At 41.2% G+C, this 24,560-nt stretch overlaps 1 protein-coding gene across 2 annotated transcripts; it reads right to left on the reverse strand.

The window, feature by feature from the left end:
• Window positions 1-570: 570 nt before the first annotated feature.
• Arhgap11a (Rho GTPase activating protein 11A) lies at window positions 571-20,785 on the reverse strand. Of its 2 annotated transcripts, none has more exons than XM_013117772.3 (12): window positions 20,041-20,785; window positions 17,407-17,477; window positions 14,990-15,086; window positions 14,249-14,502; window positions 13,174-13,337; window positions 12,869-13,015; window positions 11,290-11,364; window positions 10,271-10,438; window positions 7,553-7,679; window positions 6,985-7,090; window positions 3,272-3,365; window positions 571-2,947 (listed from the first exon to the last, which is right to left on the reverse strand). In XM_013117772.3, exons 1-12 carry the CDS (start codon window positions 20,167-20,169, stop codon window positions 1,434-1,436), a joined length of 2,946 nt encoding a protein of 981 aa, XP_012973226.1. In that variant the 5' UTR covers window positions 20,170-20,785; the 3' UTR covers window positions 571-1,433. The 2 variants fall into 2 exon arrangements, with proteins under 2 accessions (XP_012973226.1, XP_005064823.1); XM_005064766.4 differs by having other exon boundaries at window positions 3,227-3,365; window positions 20,041-20,783.
• Window positions 20,786-24,560: the final 3,775 nt, after the last annotated feature.

Here is a 24,560-nt window from a genome sequence, read left to right on the forward strand (position 1 = left end):
GTTTCAGGGATGTTCAATCAGTAAAGCAAATGTAAATATTTCAAAATCTGAGATATCTGTCTTCTCAATTTTAGGTAAGGGATCCACAACCTATTCCAGCCATACCTAAAATGTAGGGGCAGTCTTAGGAAGTTTAAGGCTAGAGAGTTTTAGTTTTTATGTAAACCATATACTGGTTCTGGGAAAAGATAAGGAATGTAGGAAATAACCTTGAAATAAAGAGAAATTTGGGGCAAGAGAGATGGTCTAAGAGCACTTGTAGCACGTGGTTCTCTTGTAGAGGACCCAGGTTTGGTTCTCAGCTGCATACAGAGCACCTGGGTTCAGTTCTTAGGTCCTGATGTAACAGCTCTCAACCACCCAGGGTACCCAAGCCCCTCATACCTCAGAGAATAGCACACATGTGCTACACTCACATAGGTTTACATACACAGATGCAGCCAAAACACTCACACATGTAAGTCTAAATAGTCACACAACTTCAAGTAGAAGTTTCAAGCAAACTTTAGGACTTGAAGTTCCTCATATGCAATGCTTTGCATCTAAAACACAACACTCTAAGGCAAGACATTTTCCAGAAGTTATTTTTAATGTGCATGCTAAATAAATAACATTTAAACACAGGGTAAACTATCAAATATTTATCTAAGTAAAATGTACAGAGGCTCATTAACAATTCAAATTCTAAAATCAACCATCTTCATAGGAAAAAAAAAACCTTGATTAAAATTTTCAAGTTTAATAATTCCTTCTTAAAAATTTCATTTTCATATTGGACAAAATAGACCAAAATTGTCTTCAAAACGAAGTATGGCTTAAAATTAATCAATTATTTCAATACCATAATGTATGAATGCAAATTAGACATTCTGATTTAACCACTGTCCTTAACTCAAAATTCAAGTGAACCCTTGTATATACCTACAGGAGACACTAACCAAATTCCTCTGCCCTAACCAGGAATAAGCATTAGCAAACAGCTGAGGCAAATCAACCTTTAGGTTTTAGACAACAAACATGAATATAATTCAAGACATAAGATTTGTAGGGACTACCCATTCCCTTTATGTAATAGATTTATAACGGACAATATTTCTGACTTGGAGGGAAACCAAATAAGCACAACTTCCTATCAGGCATACAAAACAAAAATCATGCCCCGCCCCCTTAAATAAATCTAGCCAACAATTTCTTTAAATTTAATTATAACCTTTGCTTCAAGAAATCACAATAAAATTTAAATGCTTCAGTAATAAAGACAAAGTAGCCTTATGTGCAAGGATGAAAACCAAATTGTTCCAGCAACGAGACTGCTTCACAGAAAACCCGCTTAACAAGCATCCTTAGCTACACACAAGCACACAATTATCCTGCAAGCCATCCCACCAATTGCTAACTTTATCTACACTGAGGACAAACACTACATTTGTCAGTTACAAGTCTACAGGCTTGCTTGTTGGTAGTAGTTGAGTCTTTCCAATAGGGTTTTTGGGAGAACCTTTATACCAGACCCTTTCTTTTTCTGATGGTTTCCTAAGAACTCGGGTTTTTACTGCATGAGGAAAGGCTGTATTATTATTTACAACAAATTTTAATCTATCATGATTAGTGAGATCTTCCAAGGGAAATTTAATTTGGTCATCAGATTTGCTCTCCCGTTTACAAAGTCTAGTAGTTCCAAGAGAAGCGTGCACAGGTTCTGGATGTCTCTTCCCTTTTGAGAAAGATTTAGAAGTTAACTCAACACTTGATTTTGAAATCTCATTACTTGACTTATCGTACGACACAGACTTCTGTGCTTCAGGACCTAATTTAGCACATGAAACAGAGGAACCTTTGGATGTACTTTCTACACGAGAGGGAAGAGCACCATCACAGCTCACTGATTTTACCAGAGGAGAAGCTGCATCGCCAAGGAGTGCCAACTTCTGCCTCACAGGCTGCCTGCCATACTCCAACAAAGAATTAATTCTTCTGACAGATTGACGGACAGGAGTACGCTGAAATTTCAGAGGTGACTTCACTTTTGTTCTGTTTGGTTCATTTAGAGAAAGTTTATTAAACCATTGTATGTGATCAGAAACCTTTCCATGCTCCGTCATTTGTACACCTCCAGCAACTGCATGATCGCACTTTCCCGGCACTGACCGCTGCTTAGCGAGCCTCTGGGGCTGAGGTTTTGGGACTACCATACTGCACGTACTCTGCTCTAAAGAAGAGTGAGCCTCATCTTCCCCAGGGGCTTCACATGCTGCTGAGTTCTCAGCCACAGTCTCCTTCCCCGCTGACTGAGTATTTAGTTGGTTCCTTGGGGACTGTGGTCCCTTCGTTTGCTCCTCGCTGGGGGACGCTTGCTGGATGAAGTCAGCTGTTGGAACTTCGGAATGGATGTCTTCTTCATACCCCACCTTCATGCTTGCTTCTCTACCAAATTCTGGACTTTGACACAATGAGCCATCTGTTTCTGAGACACAGTTCTCCTCTTCCCCAGCGTAGTTCCCATCATTTCCCTTGGATTCTCTCACGGTCACATCACTGGCTTCACTTTCTTCCCCTACGTTTGTTACGGATGACTGCCCATGACTCAACAGGGTATGAAGATCACTCCCCGATTCGGAAAACGCTTTCTGAATCTTCAGCAAGGTCTCAGAGGCCAGGTTACCTTCATCCCCACTGAGGGAAGTCCCAAGAACACTGCTGTCAGGTTGGCTGTGGAAGGTGGACCGTCTGAGCTCACATGACACAGCTGGTGAGTTTTCAACGGTAACATCAGACTCCAAAGAAAAGTGCTTCACCTCCAGATTGCTCATGACTGGAGAAGCTCCATTTGCTTCCATGTCTTGAAAACTAGAATTACTGGGTTCTGTCCAAGACATCCTGTAACCTGCTCCATCTAGTCCATCTGGAGTTAGTAAATGTTCTTCAGATTTGCTCACCTTTTCTGCATCTAAAATAAACCAGTTGATGCTTTTAATACTTTATGTCTTAAAATATCCAAACACACGGCAAGTAAAGGTACTGAGCATTATTTCCAAAGCATTGAAGATGTTATAATTTAAGAAAGATATGTCTAATGTTGCCACTTATAGGCATCTTCCAATTGTTGACAGGAAACCACACTGTCAAGTCAAATATCAAACTTCTAGAACACAAAGTAGTATATTTTATCTTAAAGAAACTGCTACTAAAATTTTGAGCAAAATTCTACAGTATCATGTAAATGTACCTTTCTTTAGAAATCTCTCATCAATATCTGGGCTAAAAAGCAGACCTGTTTTTACAGACTCAATCCTGTTCTTTAGATTTTGCTGATTCGCTAGTCGTCGACCAACAGTTTCATATCTATTGATGACAGAACATCCATTCTGCACAGAAAAGAAAATTTGAAAATGGTTTAGCTAAGTAAATCCATTTAGTTAAAAATATGAAAACCAATTCAGCATTAAAATTAGTAACTTAATTGAAAAGGCTTATATAACTGAATAACTTCGTAAGAAACACAAATATTCTTGGCTGTTGGTGAAATGTGTAATATTTTGTGAAGTAAAATAAAAACAGCATAACACATTATCATAAAAGCATAAATTCTTGTATTGTTTCTGTGCCAGGGCCTGTTGACAAATTGTGTGTTGGGGGGGTGGGGGTTAGGGTGGTAAAAATTCTGCCCTCACAATATTTACACTTACAGGTGAGATTTAGATCGAAACAGTTCATTACATCACATCAATATAATCCAAGGTCAAAAGTGACATGGAGAACAATAAAATAGTAAGGAGGCATTGCTGGTGATGGTGGGAGTATAATTTCAAGAAGGGTGACGAGAAGGTACAGGGCAAGGGCAATAAAAGCCTCTGGACAACTGCATTTTAGTGCAGCCTCTACAGCTGAGTCAGGAAGAAAGCAGCAGTGTGAGGAGGCGGAATGCCAGGAGCAGAGTGAGATGTGCTCTGCGCACAGATCATGTGGAGTCTTCGACTTAATGTAGGAGGCTGGGGTTTCAATCAGAATAACAGAAGAGATATAGGACTTGTTTTTTGAAAGGATTGTTTTTCAGGGGCAAGTATCACAGAAAGGGTAGAAACAGACAGACCTACTAGTAGATTAACTGCAGTTATCCATGAGAAAAGACGACTTAAGGCAGCTAAGAGCAGAATAGGCAGGCTTCTCTAACAGACAAGGTGTAGCACACGAGACTGTGCGTGAGGAACCAAGAACACGCACAGTCTAGCCTGAGTGGTTGAAGAGCAAGCTGAGCAACTGAAATGGGTGACAGCAGGAAAAAGAGGGCTTGGTTGTAGGGACAGCAGAGCAAGGACAGTGTATAGAATAGGTTTTGCCTAAGCAGATATCCAAGGAAGGAATAATCAGAAATCAAAGTTCAGTGCCACAATTTATGCTTAAGAACTTTAAAAAACAACTCTTCCCAAATCCAAACCAAACCAAACAACAAAATATAATTCAGTTTGTTTAGGAGAGTATTGTGATCCAGAGAACTTAATGTGGATGTCTTAGACAAACAATATTGGATATTGTTACAAAGGAATTTGAAAAGTAATAGCGAAGTAAATAAAAGGCCAAATGCTTCTCCAAAACACCAAGGGATCCAATTAAAAAGTGGGCTGCAGAACTAAATAGAGAATTTTCAATAGGAGTCTAAAATGGCTGAGAGGCACTTGAGAAAGTGCTCAACATCCTTAGCCATCTGGGAAATGCAAATCAAAACAACTCTGAGATACCATCTCACTCCTGTCAGAATGGCTAAAATGAAAAACACCAATGACAATTTATGCTGGAGAGGATGTGGTAAAAGGGGAACCCTCCTCCATTGCTGGTGGGAGTGCCAACTTGTTCAGCCACTTTGGAAATCAGTATGGAGATTCCTCAGAAAAATGGGAATAAACCTACCACAAGACCCAGCAACTCCACTCTTAGGCATATATCCAAAAGATGCCCATTCATACAACAAGGATGTCTGTTCCACTATGTTCATAGCAGCATTATTTGTAATAGTCAGAACTTGGAAGCAACTAGATGCCCCTCAACCGAAGAGCAGATAGAGAAAATGTGGTATATTTACACAATGGAGTACTATTCAGCAGAAAAAAACAGTAGAATCTTGAGATTTGCAGGCAAATGGATGACACTAGAAGAAACCATCCTGAGGTAACACAGTCACAAAAAGAGAAACATGGCATGTACTCTATCATATATGGATTTTAGACATAGATCTGGGGAGTGCCAGCCTACAATCCCATGGCCAGAGAGTCTGGGAAACAGACACTTCATTCAGTGGCTGATGGAAGAAGAGGCAGACTCCCACGGCTAAGCACTGAGCTGAACTCAAGAAACCCAGTAACAGAGAGGGAGGACTGATGACCAAAGGGATTAAGACTGGGCTGGTTTAACCCCCAGAAACAGCTGACCTGACAAGGGTTAGCTCTTGAATCCCAGATTGATGCCTGGGAATCCAGCATGGGACTGATCAAGACCCCCTGAATGGGGGTGTCAGTGAGGAGGCCTAGGTAATCTATTGAGCCTTGGGCAGTAGATCAGTATTCATCCCGGGTATACACATGGACTTTGGACTCCCATCCAAGAATGTGAGATGTACTCTCACCCTGAACTCTTGGGGGCGGGTCTAGGCCCTGCCCTGGATGAAATGACAGACTATGGACACCCCCCCATGGAGGGCCTCACCCTCCCTGGGGAAATGAGGGGATAATGGGGGGAGGGGGGGTTGAGGGGAAGGCATGGGAGGAGGGGAGGGAAAGGGAGAGGGACCCGGAACTGACTTGTGAAGCAACCTTGTTTCTAATCTAAATTTAAACTGAAAAATAAATAATAATAATAATAAAAAGGCCAAATGCTGCCTCCAGGCCCACAGGAAGGGAGAGGTAGGCCTATTCATCAACAATTCTTGACTGCTTGATTGAGAACACTGAATTCACAGGCAACCCTGTTTTGTTTTGTTTGGGTTTTGGTTTTTTGAGACATGGTTTCTGTGTAGCTTTGGAGCCTGTCCTGGAACTCACTTTGTAGACTCAATCTCAGAGATTCGCCTGTCTCTGACTCCCGAGTGTAGGATTAAAGGCATGCACCACCACCACCACCACACTTGTTTTTTGAAATAGAGTCCCAGAATTCACTCTGTAGACCAGGCTGGCCATTAACTCAAGAGAGATCCCCCTGCCTCTGCCTCCTAAATTCTGAGATTGGAGCGCACCCCCCACCTCAATGAAAGCAGTTTTAGTGGAGTTCTGAGATTAAAATGGTGATAAGGAGTAGTAGTGCAAGGTTCACTATTTTGGAAGGAAGGCAAATGTGAGAGGTTTTTTTTGGGTTTTTTTTTTTTTTTTTTTTTTTGGGTTTTTCGAAACAGGGTTTCTCTGCATTGTTTTGGAGGCTGTCCTGGAACTTGCTCTGTAGTCCAGGCTGGTCTAACTCACAGAGATCCACCTGCTCCTGCCTCTGCCTCCTGAATGATGGGATTAGAGGCTGGCCCCACCAATGCCCAGCGTGAGAGGGTATTTTAAGTTTACAATTTTATGTTACTATGATGAATTATGCTAACAGATTAATAAAGCCATAAGCCACTATGATGTTCTTAATGGTGGCTTGACTAAGAAATGCCTATCACATTAGACAGGCACCTCTTTAGGGGTATCTGTGATGGCGTTTCCAGAGATTATTAGAAGAGGGTTCTGGCCCAATGAATGAATGCATCCATGAATGATTCATGATCTGACAGCATTATTGGGATGTGGTGAAAAATGGGAGCTGGAGGAAGGATACGTGCTAGACTAACTGGATCGTACCCTGGCCCCTTTTTGCATTCCTTTGTCTGTTTCCTAGCCACCATGGTGGGAAGGCTCTACTTGTCACATTCCTTCACCAGGATGAACTGACACTTCCAAAAACACTGACTGAAAGAACTTCTCCTTTGTGTAGCTTGTTGGGTATTCGGTCACAAGAAAAGACACTTACTGAATCTCTGCTTTTTCCCAGACTAAATTTCAGACGAAGAGATCTTCGGACCTTTTCTTTACGACTGACTTTAGGAGAGAAGCAGCCTGCTTTTCCTGATTCTACCCTGAAGAGTGAAATTTAAAATGTCAGTTTCTGTCATAAATATCAGAAATTCTTACAAGATGAAAATATGACTAAGTCCGAAATCATATTGTTAATAACTAAATAAAAATTTAAAAATGACTTAAACTTTACCATACTATATATAAATGCTTATCTGTATATGAAAATTATTTACTATCCTTAGTCACTTATAAACCAGAGTCAGGAGAACATATGACTTGCCAAACTAACAAAATTTAAAATTACACAATCGACATAGACAAGGATTTTTATCAAGGACAGTGAATTCAATTTAGTTCTTTTTTACTTCTTTCTGATGGTATATGAATGGCCTATAATTAATAAGAACATAAAGACTGAGGGATTTAAAAAGTATGGTTACACTGTAATTTTTGGTAGAATGACAGACAGCACACACACCATTGGTCACCCAGTGAAAAGACAAATGTCTGGTACAGCTTACCTATAAACTTTTTTGTTTGCAATCCTTTTACTTCGCCTTAGGTCTGTACTGATCAAGTGGTTTCCACTCATGATGATAGGTGAGAATGAATTCTGAGATGACCCTTCTGGGCTTGTGTCCAAGTGAACTAGAAAAAGGATAGGCAATGCGTCACACATACTTTCTTTTCATAGTATAAAACTACGGCAAGTAGATTGAAGTCTAATTTCTACCACCCACGCTGCAACAAGAAACACTATTTCTGGTAACTGACCCAAAAGGAAACTATTAATCTCCTATCTAACAGTTGCCAAGTTTTAGATCACTAACCTTTAATTTGTCCTCTTAAGCACTTAATAATAAGGGAGGGATATACCCTACCAAACTTTGAAGAGCAAGCTGAGGATACAGAGTAGAATTAACCTATCACTTACTAAATGGTTTCATACTCTGGAATATGGTTTCTTGATGAACATAAATATTACTGTCAGGGATTGTTAAAAGTGGGAAAGGAGGTCAGGTGGTGGTGTGCGCCTTTAATCCCAGCACTCAGGAGGCAGAGGCAGGCGGATCTCTGTGAGTTCAAGACCAGCCTGGTTTACAAGAGCTAGTTCTAAGACAGCTTTCAAAGTCACAGAGAAACCCTGTCTCTGGGAAAAAAAAAAAAGAAGTGAGAAGGGATATTATGAAATTACATAATAAAACCCATTGTGCATAATATACGCTAATAAAAAACTTTGACATATGTTGAATATGAGCATTCAGGATACAATTGCTAGGCAAACATCTATAAGAATAATTTTTTTTGTTTTTTTGAGACAGGGTTTTTCTGTGTAGCTTTGGAGCCTATCCTGCCACTCACTTTGTAGAACAAGCTGGCCTTGAACTCACAGAGATCCATCGGCCTCTGCCTCCCGAGTGCTGGGATATAGGTATAATTTTTGTCAAACAAAGAAAACCTAATAATCTAAAGCTCTGCCTAACCCATTCATCCCTGCCAGGTTCTAGGCAAGTAATTCATGTTCACAACAATGTTCAATTTCATTATTCAATCTTAACTATATCATACAATCTGTTATACAAAAAATACAGAGGTACATATACATTTGACTATGCAGTAAACTTCCAACAAACACAAATTATCAATTCATTAGTTATTGATAAAAAAAATCCATAAAGTATCCAAAGAGCCTTTGGATTATTAACTAAAATAAAGATCTTAGTGACTTCTGCATGCATTAGACTAAGAACATTTTAGAAGTCAATATAACACATCCAATGTGACTTAGTCATCTTGAAAATGAATGCCATCAGAAGAGGCAGAATAATGTAAATTAATCACGCACAAAATTACAAGTAGTAGCACACAAACTGTAGATTAATGTCTTTATGCCCTGAGGAAAAAAGAGGGTCTTTTTAAAACTCACATGAAGAAACCAACCTGTTTTCATACATACAGATATATTTTATTGATTACTGACTAAGTAAGCAGGCCAAAGAAAGATGATGAGCTAATAGCAATAGAGTTACTGCTGAATATTTCATAAAGAAAATTCACTGGTGATTCACACTCAAACTCAGTTCAAAATAACTCAAGAATATTTCCACTTTGGGGAGCAGCTGACAGAAAGACTACAATTTTCAGTAGCCACTGGGAATTCTTGCACCCTGGATAGCATTTTACATATCACACAGTATGAAGTTTCTTTAAGTGCTTTAGTCCCGTGCCAGGCATTGGTGGCACAACCTTTAATCCCAGCACTCGGGAGGCTGAGGCAGGCAGAAATATGTTAGTTTGCAGCCAGTCTGGCCTACAGAGTGAGTGCCAGGACAGGCTCCAAAGCAACATGGAGAAACCTGGTCCCAAAAAACCAAAACAGAGTTTAAGTCTCCAACCTGTGGTTACTTAAGGGACCACAGATATAGTCATCAATCTTCCTGTTGTTCTACTGTAATAAGCCCTGCAGGACCTGTGAGATAGGGCTTTCCTTCTAGAAAACCTTGACTTGCTATTCTGTTCAATTTAAGCAAAGTATGAACCCTCAAAAGAAACCACCCAAAAGACTTTGGGGAAGAACTCATAAGTCAGGTCTTGAGCTCAAAATGAAACATTCAATAATGCCTGAAGCAAACAATTATTAAAATGTAAAAAAGATTTTTATTAAATGTGACAAACTTGAGACAGGGGACTCCTAGGTTTTGGGTTTCATCCCTAGGCTTTGTTTCATTTCACTTTTGGTTGATGATAAAGTAAACATAAGCCAATTTATATTGTGTATGCTGTAAGAACAAACTAAGTGTAAGGTATATTCAGTAGCTAATAGGATTTTGGTAACCTGAAATGAAGAAGGGACAAATGTCTGAAACCATAAGCTGATAGTATTGCCCCAAGGTTTAGGCTTTTGTAAACCTACTTGGAGAAACTTTTGACCTTAGCTCATCTGCAAAAAACAATAGAGCCCTACATATGGTCCAGTCACATAAACCCTGAGTACCCATGCCATCCGCAGAAGCCCAAATGCTCAGTTATTAACCATAACTTCACTGGACTTGCCCATAACATAAGCACTTTACTTTTCCTAAATTAGTGTTTATTTTTAAGAGCAGACTTTATAAAATACAGAAACTTGAAAAAAATGTAACTTCTGGCTCTTGTGGGTCGCATTAATCTAAGTAGTTAGTTGTTGAGACCAGGTCCTCATGTTAATGTTTACAACCCAATGAGAAAGATTCTGTTACCTGATACTGGTGTAGAATTGCTGCTGAAGAGATGACTTGGCAACAGTTCAAAGTTCAAGTTGTGTTTGATGGACTTCCTTTTCTTACTTGAGAAGGCATGAGAAGACTCTCCTGGCAGTTTACGCTTAACACTTGGTGTGAGAATCAATGGTGATACAGAAGCCTGGGCTGAAAACCACAAAGAAACAATTTGCTTCTCCACATAGATGGAAACATACAAAAGCTTTAATTTCTTTAAGTGCTATTACTTAGAGGCTAACAAAACAATGTGAGAGATACATTTCCACAATACAATATTACTTAATTAACATTCTGCAATTATTTAAAATAAAAATAGCAAGGTTACAAAGAGGCAAGATTCTTTATTTCTTCATTGTTTGTGATGGGGCTTCCTTTATGTTGCCAGATAGGACTTAAACATGAGATTCTTCTGCCTTGTTCTCCCAAGTACTGGGATGAAGGACAGAAGCAACCATACTGAGATTGGCAAGGCTCTTAAAAAAGCAACAGTTACTTAAACTAAATAGAGCAATGGACATATATAAAACAGATGAAAGAATATCAATACAGGGAAGTAAACTACATTCAAGATATAAAGATAAAACTAACTCTGTTATTTGCTTCTCATAAGTGAATGTTAACCAATTCATTTCACTGAAAAACAAAAAAATCATGTTGTCTGTATTGGCCGAATACATTTACCAGGAAGCAAACCGTATAAACGTTAGAATATAGAATGCCTAACTTTCTTCTTCTGACACATAGTGAGGCTGAGCCATTTTCAAATGCTCTAGATTATAAGCAAATGAAAATCATGATTAGGATTATTTTTAAAAATGACAACAGATAAATTCTATCCTTCTTACAATTTGGCATTCATCACAATCAATGTAACAATATAATATTATAACACTGAATACAGTTGATTATTAAAATTAGGCAGTTATCGTAATTTTTTTTACACAGCACTAAATACATTTTCATTTAAATGTTTATAAATAACAATAACAATCACCTACCAGTTCTATCCTGTTGGGGTGTAATAGAGGGTGTTCTGCTAGATTTAAATTTATTTAAGGCTCCATTAACAAAATCTGAAATGAAAGGCATATACAGTTATATAAGCAATTAAAAGGTAATATAATCTGCCTTGTACCAATAGTAAAGATGACCCATGTCTAAGAAATATTTACATTTGTGGCAGAAAGTTTTATAGATAGAGTTGTGTTCTAGAAACCAGAAGAGGAAAGAAAGCTATCTGTCCTACAGATTGCAGAGCCCAATTGACACTTTGTAGATTGGCCTCTAGAACTGTGATTTTCCATTCAATTTGTGTCCTTTGAAATTGTGTCCTGCAACACAGCAGTTCTATGAAACTAACAGAGAAGTAATAAAAGAAACTTACAAAAGCAGAAAAGAAAAAGAAAGCAATAACTGAGCCAAAAGATTCCAAAAGGAATGATATTCAAAATGTAAGAAATCAGGAGAGGAAATGGCTCACAGTGGATAAAGTACCTGCTATGTAAGTGTGATGATCTAAGTTCAAATCCCCAGAACCCCTATTAAAGCTGGGCATAGTCGCAGGCATTATCTATTGTCTCAGTATTCCTTTGGGGAGACTGGGAGGCAGAGACAGCAGAATCCCCAGAGGCTTGTGGGACAGCTAGCCTGGAGTGCACAGCAGTCAACAGGAGAGCCCATCTCAAAACAGGTAGAAAGCAGGACTGCCTTCCAAGGTTATCCTGATTTCCCCAAAACTACTCATGCACATGAACATGCATGTGTACACAGCAAATTGGGGGGAAGTCCCCTAAGGAAGACGATGGTTTCACTCTTCCTGACTGGACACAGGAACTACTATCACCACAATAGAATTTTGTTTTGAATCTCCTTTAGTAGCATTTCCTTCACTACTGACTTTACACTCCTCATCCACACAACTAAGTTCTTCAAAGAGCTGGTACCCATATTGTTGCCATACCTCTCTTACTACTCTCTACCTGCAGGTGTCAGTTCTGCAAATTAGACAAACTTATAACATACTTCATCACATCATACCTCAAATTATAATCCTTCAGCATTTAGCCAACACCCAGGTACCAGTCTGTGTTTGGCCTGGTCTCTAGTTTCACATTATACCATCAAATGTACACACGACCATCATTCAAAGCACAGTCCTAGGATACATGTGTGTCTATTCTACATTTCTCAACTAGTACAGAATGTAAGTTTTCTGCTCTTTTCTCAATTTCTCTGTGTTTTACCCATCCTTCAAGGAGACCCATGTGGAGGACTGAGAATACAGTTCAGAGGTTTAGTGCTTGCCTAGCCTGTTTGAGGGCCTCGTTTCAATTCCCAGCACAATAAATAACGCTTAGTTTGACCTCCTCTTTGACAAGTCCTTGGTGATTACAGTTCAAGGAATCTTCTGCTAAAGATTCAGCACTTAATACCAGATTGTATCATCACTTGAACTTCTAATATGCCTGTGTTTTATTTCTCCAACTAGGCATCCAAAAGACACACACCACACCTAATGCTGATGTCTGAATTTTAAATGCAGTCTCAGTACCACCCTAAAATGGGAGCACCAATTACCTCCAACACTTTGTCTTCTTTTTCTCTTACATTCACCTGGAGTTTCATAGTCTCCTTCTTCAAAGCCTTCCAGGGATGGAGTATTACAGAGACCGTCCATACCCAACATGGCCGGTATCTTTTCCAGGATAAAATCTGGCACACGCCCTAAATCAAAATGTTCATAAGACAATTTATTCCTTCTTTCCCCATCCTACAAGTATAGGTAATAATATAGTCCTTTTCAAATAGCTGTCTTCAGTTGCAAGCCAGGATCTCCCTCATTTAAATAAATCGTACTACTTGACAATGCAACTACCCCTTACCAATATCTGATGCGCAATCAATAAGAGTCTGGACTACAGCTGCCTGCAATCGTAGCTTTTTCTCTGTGTTAGCAGACATCTTTTCATGGCCTTCACTTGTCTGAAGAAGATTTGGTGCGAATATTACTGCAAGATTGCTGCTATCCATTTTATTCTCACTCGCCCTGATGACAAAAGGCTTTATTAAATGGCGAAAAGGGTAGAACTAGAAGAAGTTAAAATAACAAATTGAGAATATTTACTTTACCTGTCACCTACAAGTAGAACAACCCTCATCTAGCCACCCACATAAGTGGCCTGAAGAAACAAGGGACAAAGGAAAGAGAGAAGGAACACTAAGGGTATGGCTTAAATGTAGTCTGTCTACTATGTAGAAGGCACCACAAAAAGAACATGAGAACCAAACATATGGTCTCATAGATTTAAATATAAACCATACTAATCAGGTCACACTTTGGTCTTTCACACAGATTCTGTTTGTTCATCTGTTTTTTAGAGTCACACATAGAAAATGAAGCATTAGAAGGCAGCATCAAGTATAGACAAAACAAGTAGCCGGGCCTTGGTGCACGCCTTTAATCCCAGCACTCGGCAGGCAGAGGCAGGCGGATCTCTGAGTTCGAGGCCAGCCTGGTCTACAGAGCGAGTTCCAGGACAGCCTCCAAAACAACACAGAGAAAACCCTGTCTTGAAAACAAACAAACAAACAAAAAAAAAAAAAAAAAAAAAAAACCAAGTAGGTGCACTGACAGTAGAAAGGGGAAAATTAAGTAGGAAGGGGAAAATTAAGCAAAAGACAAATATTTTAAAAGCTCAGCAACCAGAATCCATCCAGTGGAAACTGAATCTTGTAAATATCAATAAGCTAGCTTAAGACATCCCTAATCAAAACTCTAATGATAACAAAATATTAAATCAGTTGGTATACTATTTTTTAAATGACACAGGGTATACTTCCTATAGTAAAGACTAATTAAATTTTTTTCATTCCAAATTAAATTTATTAACTACTAGGAACAACTTTAGGTAGCTGAGAAATTAAACTCATTCTTGAGGCTTTTAATTACCCTCTTACCTAAGAGAAACATTCTTGAGAAAGTTAAAGAAGTATCTTAATACATCGACTGCAGGGTCTGCTACCAGACAGGACAGCAACAATGTAGCTTTAGTCCTTTCCTCTGCCCCTAACTGTTGTGCTTTGAACAGGGCTTCATGCAGGTCAGCTGGGAGGACAGGCTCTGGCAGCTCCCTGAAGAACTGCTTAAGCAGACCTGCGACATCACACGGAAGTGCAGAGGACAGGCAGGCTTCACCATGGTCCAGCTTACTCTGAAAAGACACAGGAATCTTGGGCACTCTAGAAATTGAAGAGTATATTAAATACAGTAATAGTTGTCATATCTAATTAAAAGGTTCTCCTAACTCTTGTTTAAAATACTAGTTCCTTCTAAAAGTCTAAAAACAATAAAGCTGGGTTTTCTTTTCACTTACTATCTTATAACAAATCTGAAAGCATGTATTTTTATAGCAGTACGTAAATGACTTACAATTGCTTTTAGAAAAATATTTCAACTGTAAAAATCAAATCAGAAACAGTAATAAGGAAAAAGTATAGTTCAAAACTATGCTTACCTTAGCCGGGCGTTGGTGGCGCACATCTTTAATCCTAGCACTCGGGAGGCAGAGGCAGGTGGATCTCTGTGAGTTCGAGGCCAGCCTGGTCTACAGAGCGAGTTCCAGGACAGCCTCCAAAACAATAGAGAAACCTTGCCTCGAAAAACCAAAAAAAAAAAAAAAAAGCAAAAACTATGCTTACCTTTAGTGCCTTTAAACGAATAACAGATCCCGACTTCCTAAAAAGCCCTTCTGTGTGAATATGCTCTTCTAAAGATGTGCATGCATCAACAAGAAAGCTGAAAGAGAAATCATGTTCTTTTAAGGATCCAGACACCCACCTCAATAACCTACTGCTAATACATAAGAAGGCCAGGCATAGCTGGGCGTTGGTGGTGCACGCCTTTAATCCCAGCACTCGGGAGGCAGAGGCAGGCGGATCTCTGTGACTTCGAGGCCAGCCTGGTCTACAGAGCTGAGTTCCAGGACAGCCTCCAAAGCCACAGAGAAACCTTGTCTCGAAAAACCAAAAAAAAAAAAAAAAAAAAAAAAAAAGAAGGCCAGGCATGCCTTTCCAGCCCCAAAGCCAAAATTCCACTTGATCCTTGTTAACAAAATATTTACCTGCTCTCCTTGCTTCCTAACTTTTTCTCTAAGGTCTATAATTTTATTCGTGGCAATGTGTGCCATATCCAGCAAGGCTCCAGGGAAAGAACTAACAAAGGGTAGCAAAAGAATGAAGAAAAGAAAGACACAAAGAGCTGGGGCCAGGTGGACCAGCCCCCTCAAGCTCAATGCTTTTATACAGACTTGAACAGGGAGGTGAGGTTACTGCATCCTGCTGAATAAGCAGGCAGGGTTAGTACACAGAAAAACAAAGAGGCAGGATTTGGAGTATACAGCTGGGTCAAGGAGACAAGTTTAGCTACTGTCCATAGAGCAGTCTTTGAAGAATACTAGTTTTCATTCTGGATGGTAAAGCCTATGGAGGGCATTTTCTGTCGATAGCTGCCCTTAGTCCCCCAAAGAAGGCTTTGTCATTTCCTCTGAGCCTCACCCTGTGGTAAAGGCCTTTCTATTCCTCCATAGGGGCCTTGACTTGACATGACTGTACCCATGTGAACAGCACACATTCATTAGGACTTCACACACTTCAGGCTTTCTCTGTTCAACACAATCGTGTTGACACTATCAAGTCTGCATTCTTTTCTGCCTCTTCATAATACAAGTCTTGCCTTATTTATCACAGCCCTATCTCCCTACCCCTTGATTAGACACATTCACCCTCACTACTCCTGTCAAACAGCTTCCACCAAGGACACCAATGCCGTTTGTCCCACCAAATCAACTGTCAATTCACTGTCTCCTCATATTGCTTAACTCATCCACATGTGACACCTGACTGCTTTCCAATCCAAAATGTTCTTTTCACCATTCCTCTGGGTTTTTTGCTATCTCTCTAAACTGTTCTTTCTCAAGCTCTTTTTATGGCCTCCTCTATCTACTGTCTACATGTGGAATGAGTTGGGTTTTATCCAAAGCCTTTTTTGATACAAAGTTTCGTGTAGCCCAGACTGGTCTCACACTTGCTGTGTAGACAGGGTGACTTCCAGTCTCCATCTGCCAAGTGTTGGGACTGCAAGTATTCACCACCACGCCTATCTGGCCCAAGGCTTCTCTATCCATAGTCTCTCCATGAGTGGTAACCTGTATAGTATGCACTGCTTTACATAGCTATCACCCTACATTTGCCCCCAAACAACATCAAGTTTTTCTCATTCTAACATTTTTCCTTGGAAAAGTAGAATCCTTCTCTGTCCTTATCATCATTCTCACGTTAGGGGGTGAAGGTTCAATTTTACCCATGAACTGATCTCAACCACTGTTAACATTAGATTCAAGAAATTGGAAAGTATGCCAGCTACAAGCAATGAGAGTTGTACTGACTCCAAGTTCCTGGATGTCAGCTCCAGAAGAGGGTAAATGACTACTTACAGGTAGTCCAGAGATCACACCAAACTTCCAGTCATCACTCCTGGATCTAAGACCCTAAAACTGTTATACCAACAAGTGCATGATGTGTATGGGTGAGTGAGTGTGACATAGCACCCATGTTGGAGGCCAGAGAAGAATTCTGTGAAGCGGGGTTCTCTCCTTCCACCTTTATACACGGGTTCAGTACCAGGCGTATGCTGCAAGTATCTTTAGCCACTGAGTCATCTTTAGCCCCATGTTTTATTTTTTATAATAGACGATGTTCAGAGATGAAATAATATGGTTTTAAGTAAATGTATGCATCAATCAACCATCTTTGAAACTATTTTTAATACCCGTTTGAAATACTCTCTTCATTTTTTCTTTCTTTCTTTTTATTTTTTGGGACAGGGTTTCTCTGTGTAGTTTTGGAGCCTATTCTGGCACTCCCTCTGTAGACCAGGCTGGCCTCGAACTCACAGAGATCTGCCTGCCTCTGCCTGCCTAGTGCTGGGATTAAAGGCGTGCACCAAGACCCGGCTACTTGTTTTGTTTATACTTGATGCTGCCTTCTAATGCTTCATTTTCTATGTGTGACTCTAAAAAACAGATGACTTCATTCTCTTCATTTTGAAGACTGCTTACCTTGGAATGTGTCCAAATTCTGGAACAACTGAATGAGGTAATGAATTAAAAGGAACTCCAAATACCTTACCCTAAAATGACAAACTCAGTTAGTTACTCAACACAGTATTAGGCATAAAGTAAAATCTTTAACACCAGGCAAATAAAGATTTTAGGAATAAAAACATTATCAGAAATGAACTTCAAGCTATCAGTCAACACAAAACAAGTATCTCCTACAAGACATGAAGCTAGATATTTTGAGTACAAAGACACCAAGATAAAATCTTGTTCATTCAGTCTTTGACTTCATTATGGGAAACGGATACAATGAGTCCAAATACTAATACCTCCTTTACGCTATGCATTTCTTCAGTGACCTTATTTATACTCATCTCTAGTCATCCTACTAATTCACACAAAACACTAAATCAGTTAGTAAGCAAATAACTCCTGAATTCCTGTCACATTTGAGTACTTCCTAAGACACATCACATGTAGGTATTTTTATACCTTTCTAAGTCTTCTGTATGGTACAGCAGCACGTTGTCTGCCTTTTACACCAAGCAAAGACTGCAAACATTTAAGTCAGTTTTCCTTCAGCTACCTTGAGACTCACACTGAAGAAAATACATTCAGTTTAAAACACCAAGGATCCCAAAAGTACACTTGTGTTTGGGTGTTTTTCTTCCCCCCACTTTTCCACTATCTTCCTACTTCTTCCAACATGATTACTAACTTCCTAAAAATGTATTACTGAGTATGAAGACTGTGGCTTTCCACTGGATTTAAGTCAAGTCTGCATAGGCCTGCATACCCAAAAGTAAGTCATTGTACCCTAATCTCTCTCGTGCTGATTTAGTTCAGATGAAACTGCTCTCCACAACTGTTCTCCAAGTACTTCTGACTGAGATCATTAGGCAAATCATTAAACACAGTAATGAAATTTTACCAGTCCTGTGTCTACCATTTGGCTTGTCCTGACAAATATTCCAAGCAAAAAAGACCACCCAGTCAAGAAGTCGAGAACAGTTAGAAATTAGGTTCCCACTGGCAAGACTGCCCCTTTTCAAACTCTGGCTTTCCTAATTTTTAGCTGTGCAACTGTAATGAATCATTATAACATTCTCTGTCTCTCATGTCTGAACCCGTATTTTATGTCCTTGTGTTATAGAAAGAATTGTATCTCATTAGAATATGTTACTAGCATTCAGAGCTGAATTTGTACCACACAGCCATTAATTAGAACATGGATAATTGTCATAGTTGAATAGGTGGCTAGACCTACTTAAAGAACTTATCAGGAACTACCACTTTACAAACAAGGAACTGAAACTCACTGAGAACCGAACAAGCAACCCACAATTCATAGTTAACTATAAAACTTGGGCCTGTTTCTAAAGGCAAGTGTCAGGATTTGTTAGTTAAGGAATGAAAGAAAAAAAAAAAAAGCAAATACCTATACTAAAGGTTGTGGAAAGAAAGTTTTAACAACCCACTGTAATTTTTAACCATAAACACACACATTAAATGGGTGTGGTGACATATCTCTTTAGTCCCAACACTAGGAGGTGGAGGAGCTCAAGGCAGCCTTGGCTAGTGAGTTCAAGTTCAGTCTGGGCTACATAATACTCACCAAACAACACAATTATGCAAACTAATCTTACTAGTTTTTGTCTTCAAATACTACAAAATACTAATAAATAACCCACATACTTTTAAAATGACTTCTATTCAGTTCTTCAAAGTCTTGATTACCCAATAAATAAAATCTCACCCCAAGTCCCCACCACTAAGTTAAAAAGAGGGGCGGGGAGTAAGATAGTTTGATGAACAGAGCATTTGCTGCCAAGCCTAGCAACCTGAAGTTTGAGTTTCAAGACCCACATAGCATACAGAAGGAGAGAACTAATTCATTCATGCTGTCCTCTGGCCCTTAGATGCTTGCCACTGGCACGAGTGGCTCTGTGCACACACACAAGCAATTGGAGGGATCATGAAACTTCAGAAACGCAGTGATAAATCACTAAACAAGCCTTCAACTCACTAGTCTCAATTTGCTTATTAAAAAAAAAACCACAAAAGCCAGATTTGTTTCAGTATAGGTCTGGTGTTGGCAGCTAATGCTTACACTGCTAAAGAGACAGGAAGCATGATAAGTTCAGGCAGCAGGCCTGTTTTCTTAAGTTGCTGAATACAGAAAGATCACATGAGGCCTATTTCTAATGCTTAGACTAAGTTTCTCATCTACTGATTCATTTCGCAATGCACTGATTGCCCACCCCAGCCTGGCAGAAGGGAGTTTGTGTCCCTCCCCACATACTGCTTGTTTAAAACACAATCGATTATCAGGTCAGTAGCACAGCGTTTAAATTGGAGGCCCAGGATCCTATTCCTAGCGTCGCAAAAATAAAACGGCATTATAAGGAACCGCGTTTGATTGTCACAACGGAGAGATACTACTGACATCTAGCAGCGTTCTGATCCAAAATGGTGCTACAGCGAGAAATAATGTCATTTTCAGAAAAGTTGCTGGAAAAAAATCCTTAAACATATACAAAGGACTACACAGATGGAATTTGACACTTCTAACTACGCTTCTTTCTTATCCAGAATAAGCCAGGTGTGTCCCTCTCCCGACACGTTTTAACTTACCCTTATTTCCGTAGCGGCAGTTTCATGTCTCCTGCGATCACACTGGCCGCGGCCACCCTTGACCTTAATGCCATAGACCGCTCGAAGCTGCTGCAGCAGGGCCAATCTGACCACCCTCTGATCCCACATCCCGAACACGTCTCTCACTCTCCGAGGCCGACTCCGGGTCCCGACTTTCGTTTGCCACCAAGTCTTCCAATTTCCAAACACCTTCAGGCTTGAGCTCCGCTCCGCTGCCTTGCGGCCACGTCCGGCACTCTTCCGGCCCCAGACCCCGGCCACTTCCACGGCTTCCCTTCGACCCTCTATCCACGTACACAGACCTTCTTCTCTCCAGACCCCCCGCCCTCTTGTTTCACTTCCACCGACCTTCTTCCCGGGTCCCTCGGCCTTGTCAGCGACCTACACAAGCCTCCCCTTTTCCCTAGGCTCTTCCGCTTCCCGAGACCAACGCCTGCAGCTAGTTTCTCTCGCTTCCGGATACTTCCACCTGTCCTCCCCCAGGCGGGACGGCGCTGACCGCTCAGACCTCCGAGATGGAACCGCGTCCTTCCAGCCGGGCCAGCCGGCTGCTCAGGGATCCCCCAGTCCCGGTCCCCGCCCGGGCTGGTCCCCGCCGTCACCCCGTGTCACACGCTGCCTCTCCCCCGGCCCATCAGCCTGCGTGCGGCCCCCGCCTGCTGCAGCTCAGTGGCTCGGTTCATGCCGCCGCCCCACCTTCTCCGCTCGCGTCGGCCGCACCTCCGCAGCCCCGGCCAGGCTCAAACGCCAGCGCCAAGGAGCGCTCCGCCTCTGATTGGCCCGCTCCTGTTTTCAAAATGAGGACCCCCGCGGGGCGGCTAGGAGCTGCCTGACTGAAAGCTTCCGGCGAAGCGGAGAGCACAACGTGCGCGGTGTGCACGCTTAAGAAATGTGAAAAGAGAGTGAGTCCCACATTTTCTTTGCCAATATATTTAGAGGAGAAAATTGCCTAGAGCGTTATTTGCTTTGCTCTTCGAACAATATACTTCGGGGATTCGAATAGATACCTCGTATCTTCTCCTCTCCCCGCCCCCTCTCTCGTCGGAAACTGAAGGACCTGTTACCTAGAAACCGCTCGTACGGAAGCCCGGGTGAATCAACTTTAGTTATCAATCACAAACGCCGGTTTTTGAGACCCGGCCCCAAGGTTCCTGATGGGAATTGGAACCTTAAGCCATCGGTCCTTATTTGGAAGATTGATGGTAGTGTTAAATTTTCTTGCATAGATAGTTAAGTACAACACAGATAACTTGTGAGAGAGTAGTGGAGGAAGACGGAGTCTTCGGGAGGCGGCTGCTGCAATAGTTTCTTTCTGCGGGATTCGGTTAAAGGACTAGCAGCCCTGTTATCCATTGCCATGGCGATTACTGAAACCGCGGCTGTCTAATTTACATGCAGAACGTCACCCTCTCACCTTCTGTTTACCAAGCTGTCTTTCCGTTTTCAAACACCAGTAATCCCACCACCGAATTCTGTTGCTGGGTAGGTAATTATTTTAGGACAGGAAACGTGCTCAAATACATAGTGTAATATATACATTTACTTACTCCCCATCCAAACTCAAAACAGACGGAATTTTTATTTTCTTTTTTCTTTTTTAATGTGCTGTTAGATTGTTACCTAATAGTGTTAGGGGCTGACTAGTTAATTAAGTTAGGTAGGGAATGTTTTCGAACAGTTATTTTGTTTCTCCAGTGAGTTACAAAAACAAACAAACAAACAAACAGAAAAAAGCCCCCCCCCAAAAAAACACACACACACATGAGGACTTGCTAGGAGCAACCTTGGGGAGTTGGTGGGAATAGGTGGATAAAAGATAATAAAGGCTTCCTCTCTGGTTCACAATCTTCCTAATGCTGTGACCCTTTAATACAGTTTCTCGTGTTATGGTGTGGGTGTGTGTGTGAGCTAAACCAACCAGAAAATTATTTTGTTACTACTTCATAACTGTAACTTTGTTACTGTTACGAAATATAATGTAAGTATCTGATCTGAGTATCTGATCCTCAACTCAAAGGGTTCTCGACCCATAGGTTGAGGAACATTGGTAGGCAATGAGTAACAAGCAGGCAGTGACTACTGAGAGAGGGAGAGTTTTCTCCAGAGATGAGCTCTCTGACAGGTTACCCAATCCCAAGTGCTCTGCTGGAACACATGTACATACAAGCAACAAAGCAATGTGCTAGAGGGCTGGAGTGATGGCTCAGCCGTTAAAGGCTAGGCTCACACCCAAAAATATAAGAGAGATGTGCTAGAGCCGGGCGGTGGTGGCGCACGCCTTTAATCCCAGCACTCTCCAGGCAGAGGCAGGCGGATCTCTGTGAGTTCAAGGCCAGCCTGGTCTACAGAGCGAGTTCCAGGACAGCTTCCAAAAGCCACAGAGAAACCCTGTCTCAACAAAACAAAACAAAACAAAACAAAACAAAACAAAACAGTGCTAGATATGTTCCAGAGAGAGTCCCTCCATCACCACTATCATGGCAGTTACAATGGCAGCAGGCATATTGGCACAGTGCTGGAGCAGTAAATGAGAGCTACGCCTAATGGCACAAATCTTTTGAAAACCTCCCTCCATCTCCAGTTTCGTATTTCTACTGTGGAATAATTCTTCTGTACACTGTGAAAATGCGTTGTTCTCATTGTTAATAAAAATCTGATTGACTGATAGCTAGGCAGGATTTTCAGGGCAGAGAGAATGCTGGGAAGAAGAAGGGCAGAGTCTAAGGAGTCACAGGCCAGACTCAGAAGAAGCAATATGGGAAGTTCACAGATGAGGTGAACAAAGAGCCTCAGGGCAGCACATAGATTAATAGAAATGGGTTTATTTAATCTTAAGAGCTGGCTGGAGACAAGTCTAAGCTACTGGCTGAGCATTTGTAATTAATATTGAGTTTCTGTGTGTTTATTGGGAGGTGGCAGGCTGACAAAAAACTCCACTTACACACCTCCCTCCTCCCCAAACAGCCATCAACTGGGAACTAAGAGGTAACTTAACACAAGCTAGAATTAACTGAAGAGAGGGACCCTCACTTCAGAAAATACTCCCACAAGTTCCAGCTGTAGGGCATTTTAAAAATAAGTGATTGGTAGGGGAGGCCCCATTCTATTGCAACTGGTGCCATCCCTGGCCTGGTGGTCCTGGGTTCTATAAGACAGCAGGTTAAGTAAGCCATGAGGAGCAAGCCAGTAAGCAGCACCCCGCTAGGATCTCTGCATCAGCTCCTGCCTCCAGCTTCCTGTCCTGACTTCCTTCATTGATGAACAGGGATATGGAAGTGTAAGTAAACCCTTCTCTCAACTTTCTTTTTTGGTCATAGTGTTTCATGGAAACAATAGAAACTCTAACTAAAACAAGTTGGTACCAGTGTAGTGGGTATTGCTGTGATAGACCTGATCATTTGGAACTTTGGGCTAAAAAAGTCACTGAGTGTTGAGAGCTTAGTGGGATTTTTTTTGAGACAGGGTTTCTCTGTGTAGACCTAGCTGTCCTTGAACTCACAGAGATGCACCTGCCTCTGCCTTCTGAGTGCGGGGATTAAAGGCATGTGCCACCACCACTTGACAACATTCTTATCTTCTAAACTACTACTACAAAAAACAATCCCAGTAAACCCGACAGTGGTGGCACACACCTTTAATCCCAGCACTCTGTGAGTTGGAGATCAGCCTGGTCTACAGAGTGAGTTCCAGGACAGCCACAGCTATTAAACAGAGAAACCCTGTCTCTAAAACCAAACAAACAAACAAAGACAACAACAACAAAAAGAGGATACGGATGTTGAGAGCAGTGTAGAAGATGGAGGCCTGGCTTGTGAAATTTCAGAGGGAAGTTTAAAGACTCTATCAAGGCCATTTCCTACTTTTAATTAAAAATTAAGATTCTGGTCAGATGCGGCTGAAGAGTCAGTAATGATTAACAAGAGACTGGCACCACTGAAGTAAAACCTTTGCATTACTGAGATGATTGATGCTGCTTGGCTAGAGCTAAGAAATTAGCAGTGATTAAGAAGAGACCAGCATCATTGATGAAAACTTGTGCAAAGTGTTTCCTGAAAGTCAGCACACAGAGGTGGCCAAGGTTGTATCTCACACTGGCGCCAAACCTGGTGGTATAAGAGTCACCCAGGTGGTATTGGGTTTGAGGGTATGAAGGGGTCACGGAGAGCAGCTGGGACTGCACTGTAACAGGCCAGGAAAGGCCATTGGTGAAGGTACAGCCACAGTGGGAGTTGAAGGCCTAAGACTGAAGGGGACATGGGAAGAAGTTGAGCCTTGGCACCATAAAGAGAAGCTATGAGAGGCTATTGGTAAAAGTGCAGCCCAGTTACAGCAGAAGACCTCAGTATCGTGTGATTACCACTGAGAACAGCAGCAGCAGTGGAGTGGAGCCAGCTGGAGAGGAGAAGACAAGTTGTGTGTGCTGCTGAGGGCAGAGCCGGAGAAGTGACTCAGAAGATCGTAAGTGAGTCCCAGATGACTGGACATTGGATTGCTTATAC

The sequence above is a fragment of the Mesocricetus auratus genome, unplaced genomic scaffold (genome assembly GCF_017639785.1).
Source record: "Mesocricetus auratus isolate SY011 unplaced genomic scaffold, BCM_Maur_2.0 Super-Scaffold_100004, whole genome shotgun sequence".
NCBI lineage: Eukaryota > Metazoa > Chordata > Mammalia > Rodentia > Cricetidae > Mesocricetus > Mesocricetus auratus.

Coding starts and splice junctions, on each gene's coding strand:
- Arhgap11a (XM_005064766.4), bottom strand. CDS start 20,169: ATGTGGGATCAGAGGGTGGTCAGATTGGCCCTGCTGCAGCAGCTTCGA. Junction 13,338..14,248: donor CTCAAGAATGTTTCTCTTAG/GTAAGAGGGTAA, acceptor TTTTGTCATCAG/GGCGAGTGAGAATAAAATGG. Junction 10,439..11,289: donor ACCCCAACAGGATAGAACTG/GTAGGTGATTGT, acceptor TGTGGTTTTCAG/CCCAGGCTTCTGTATCACCA.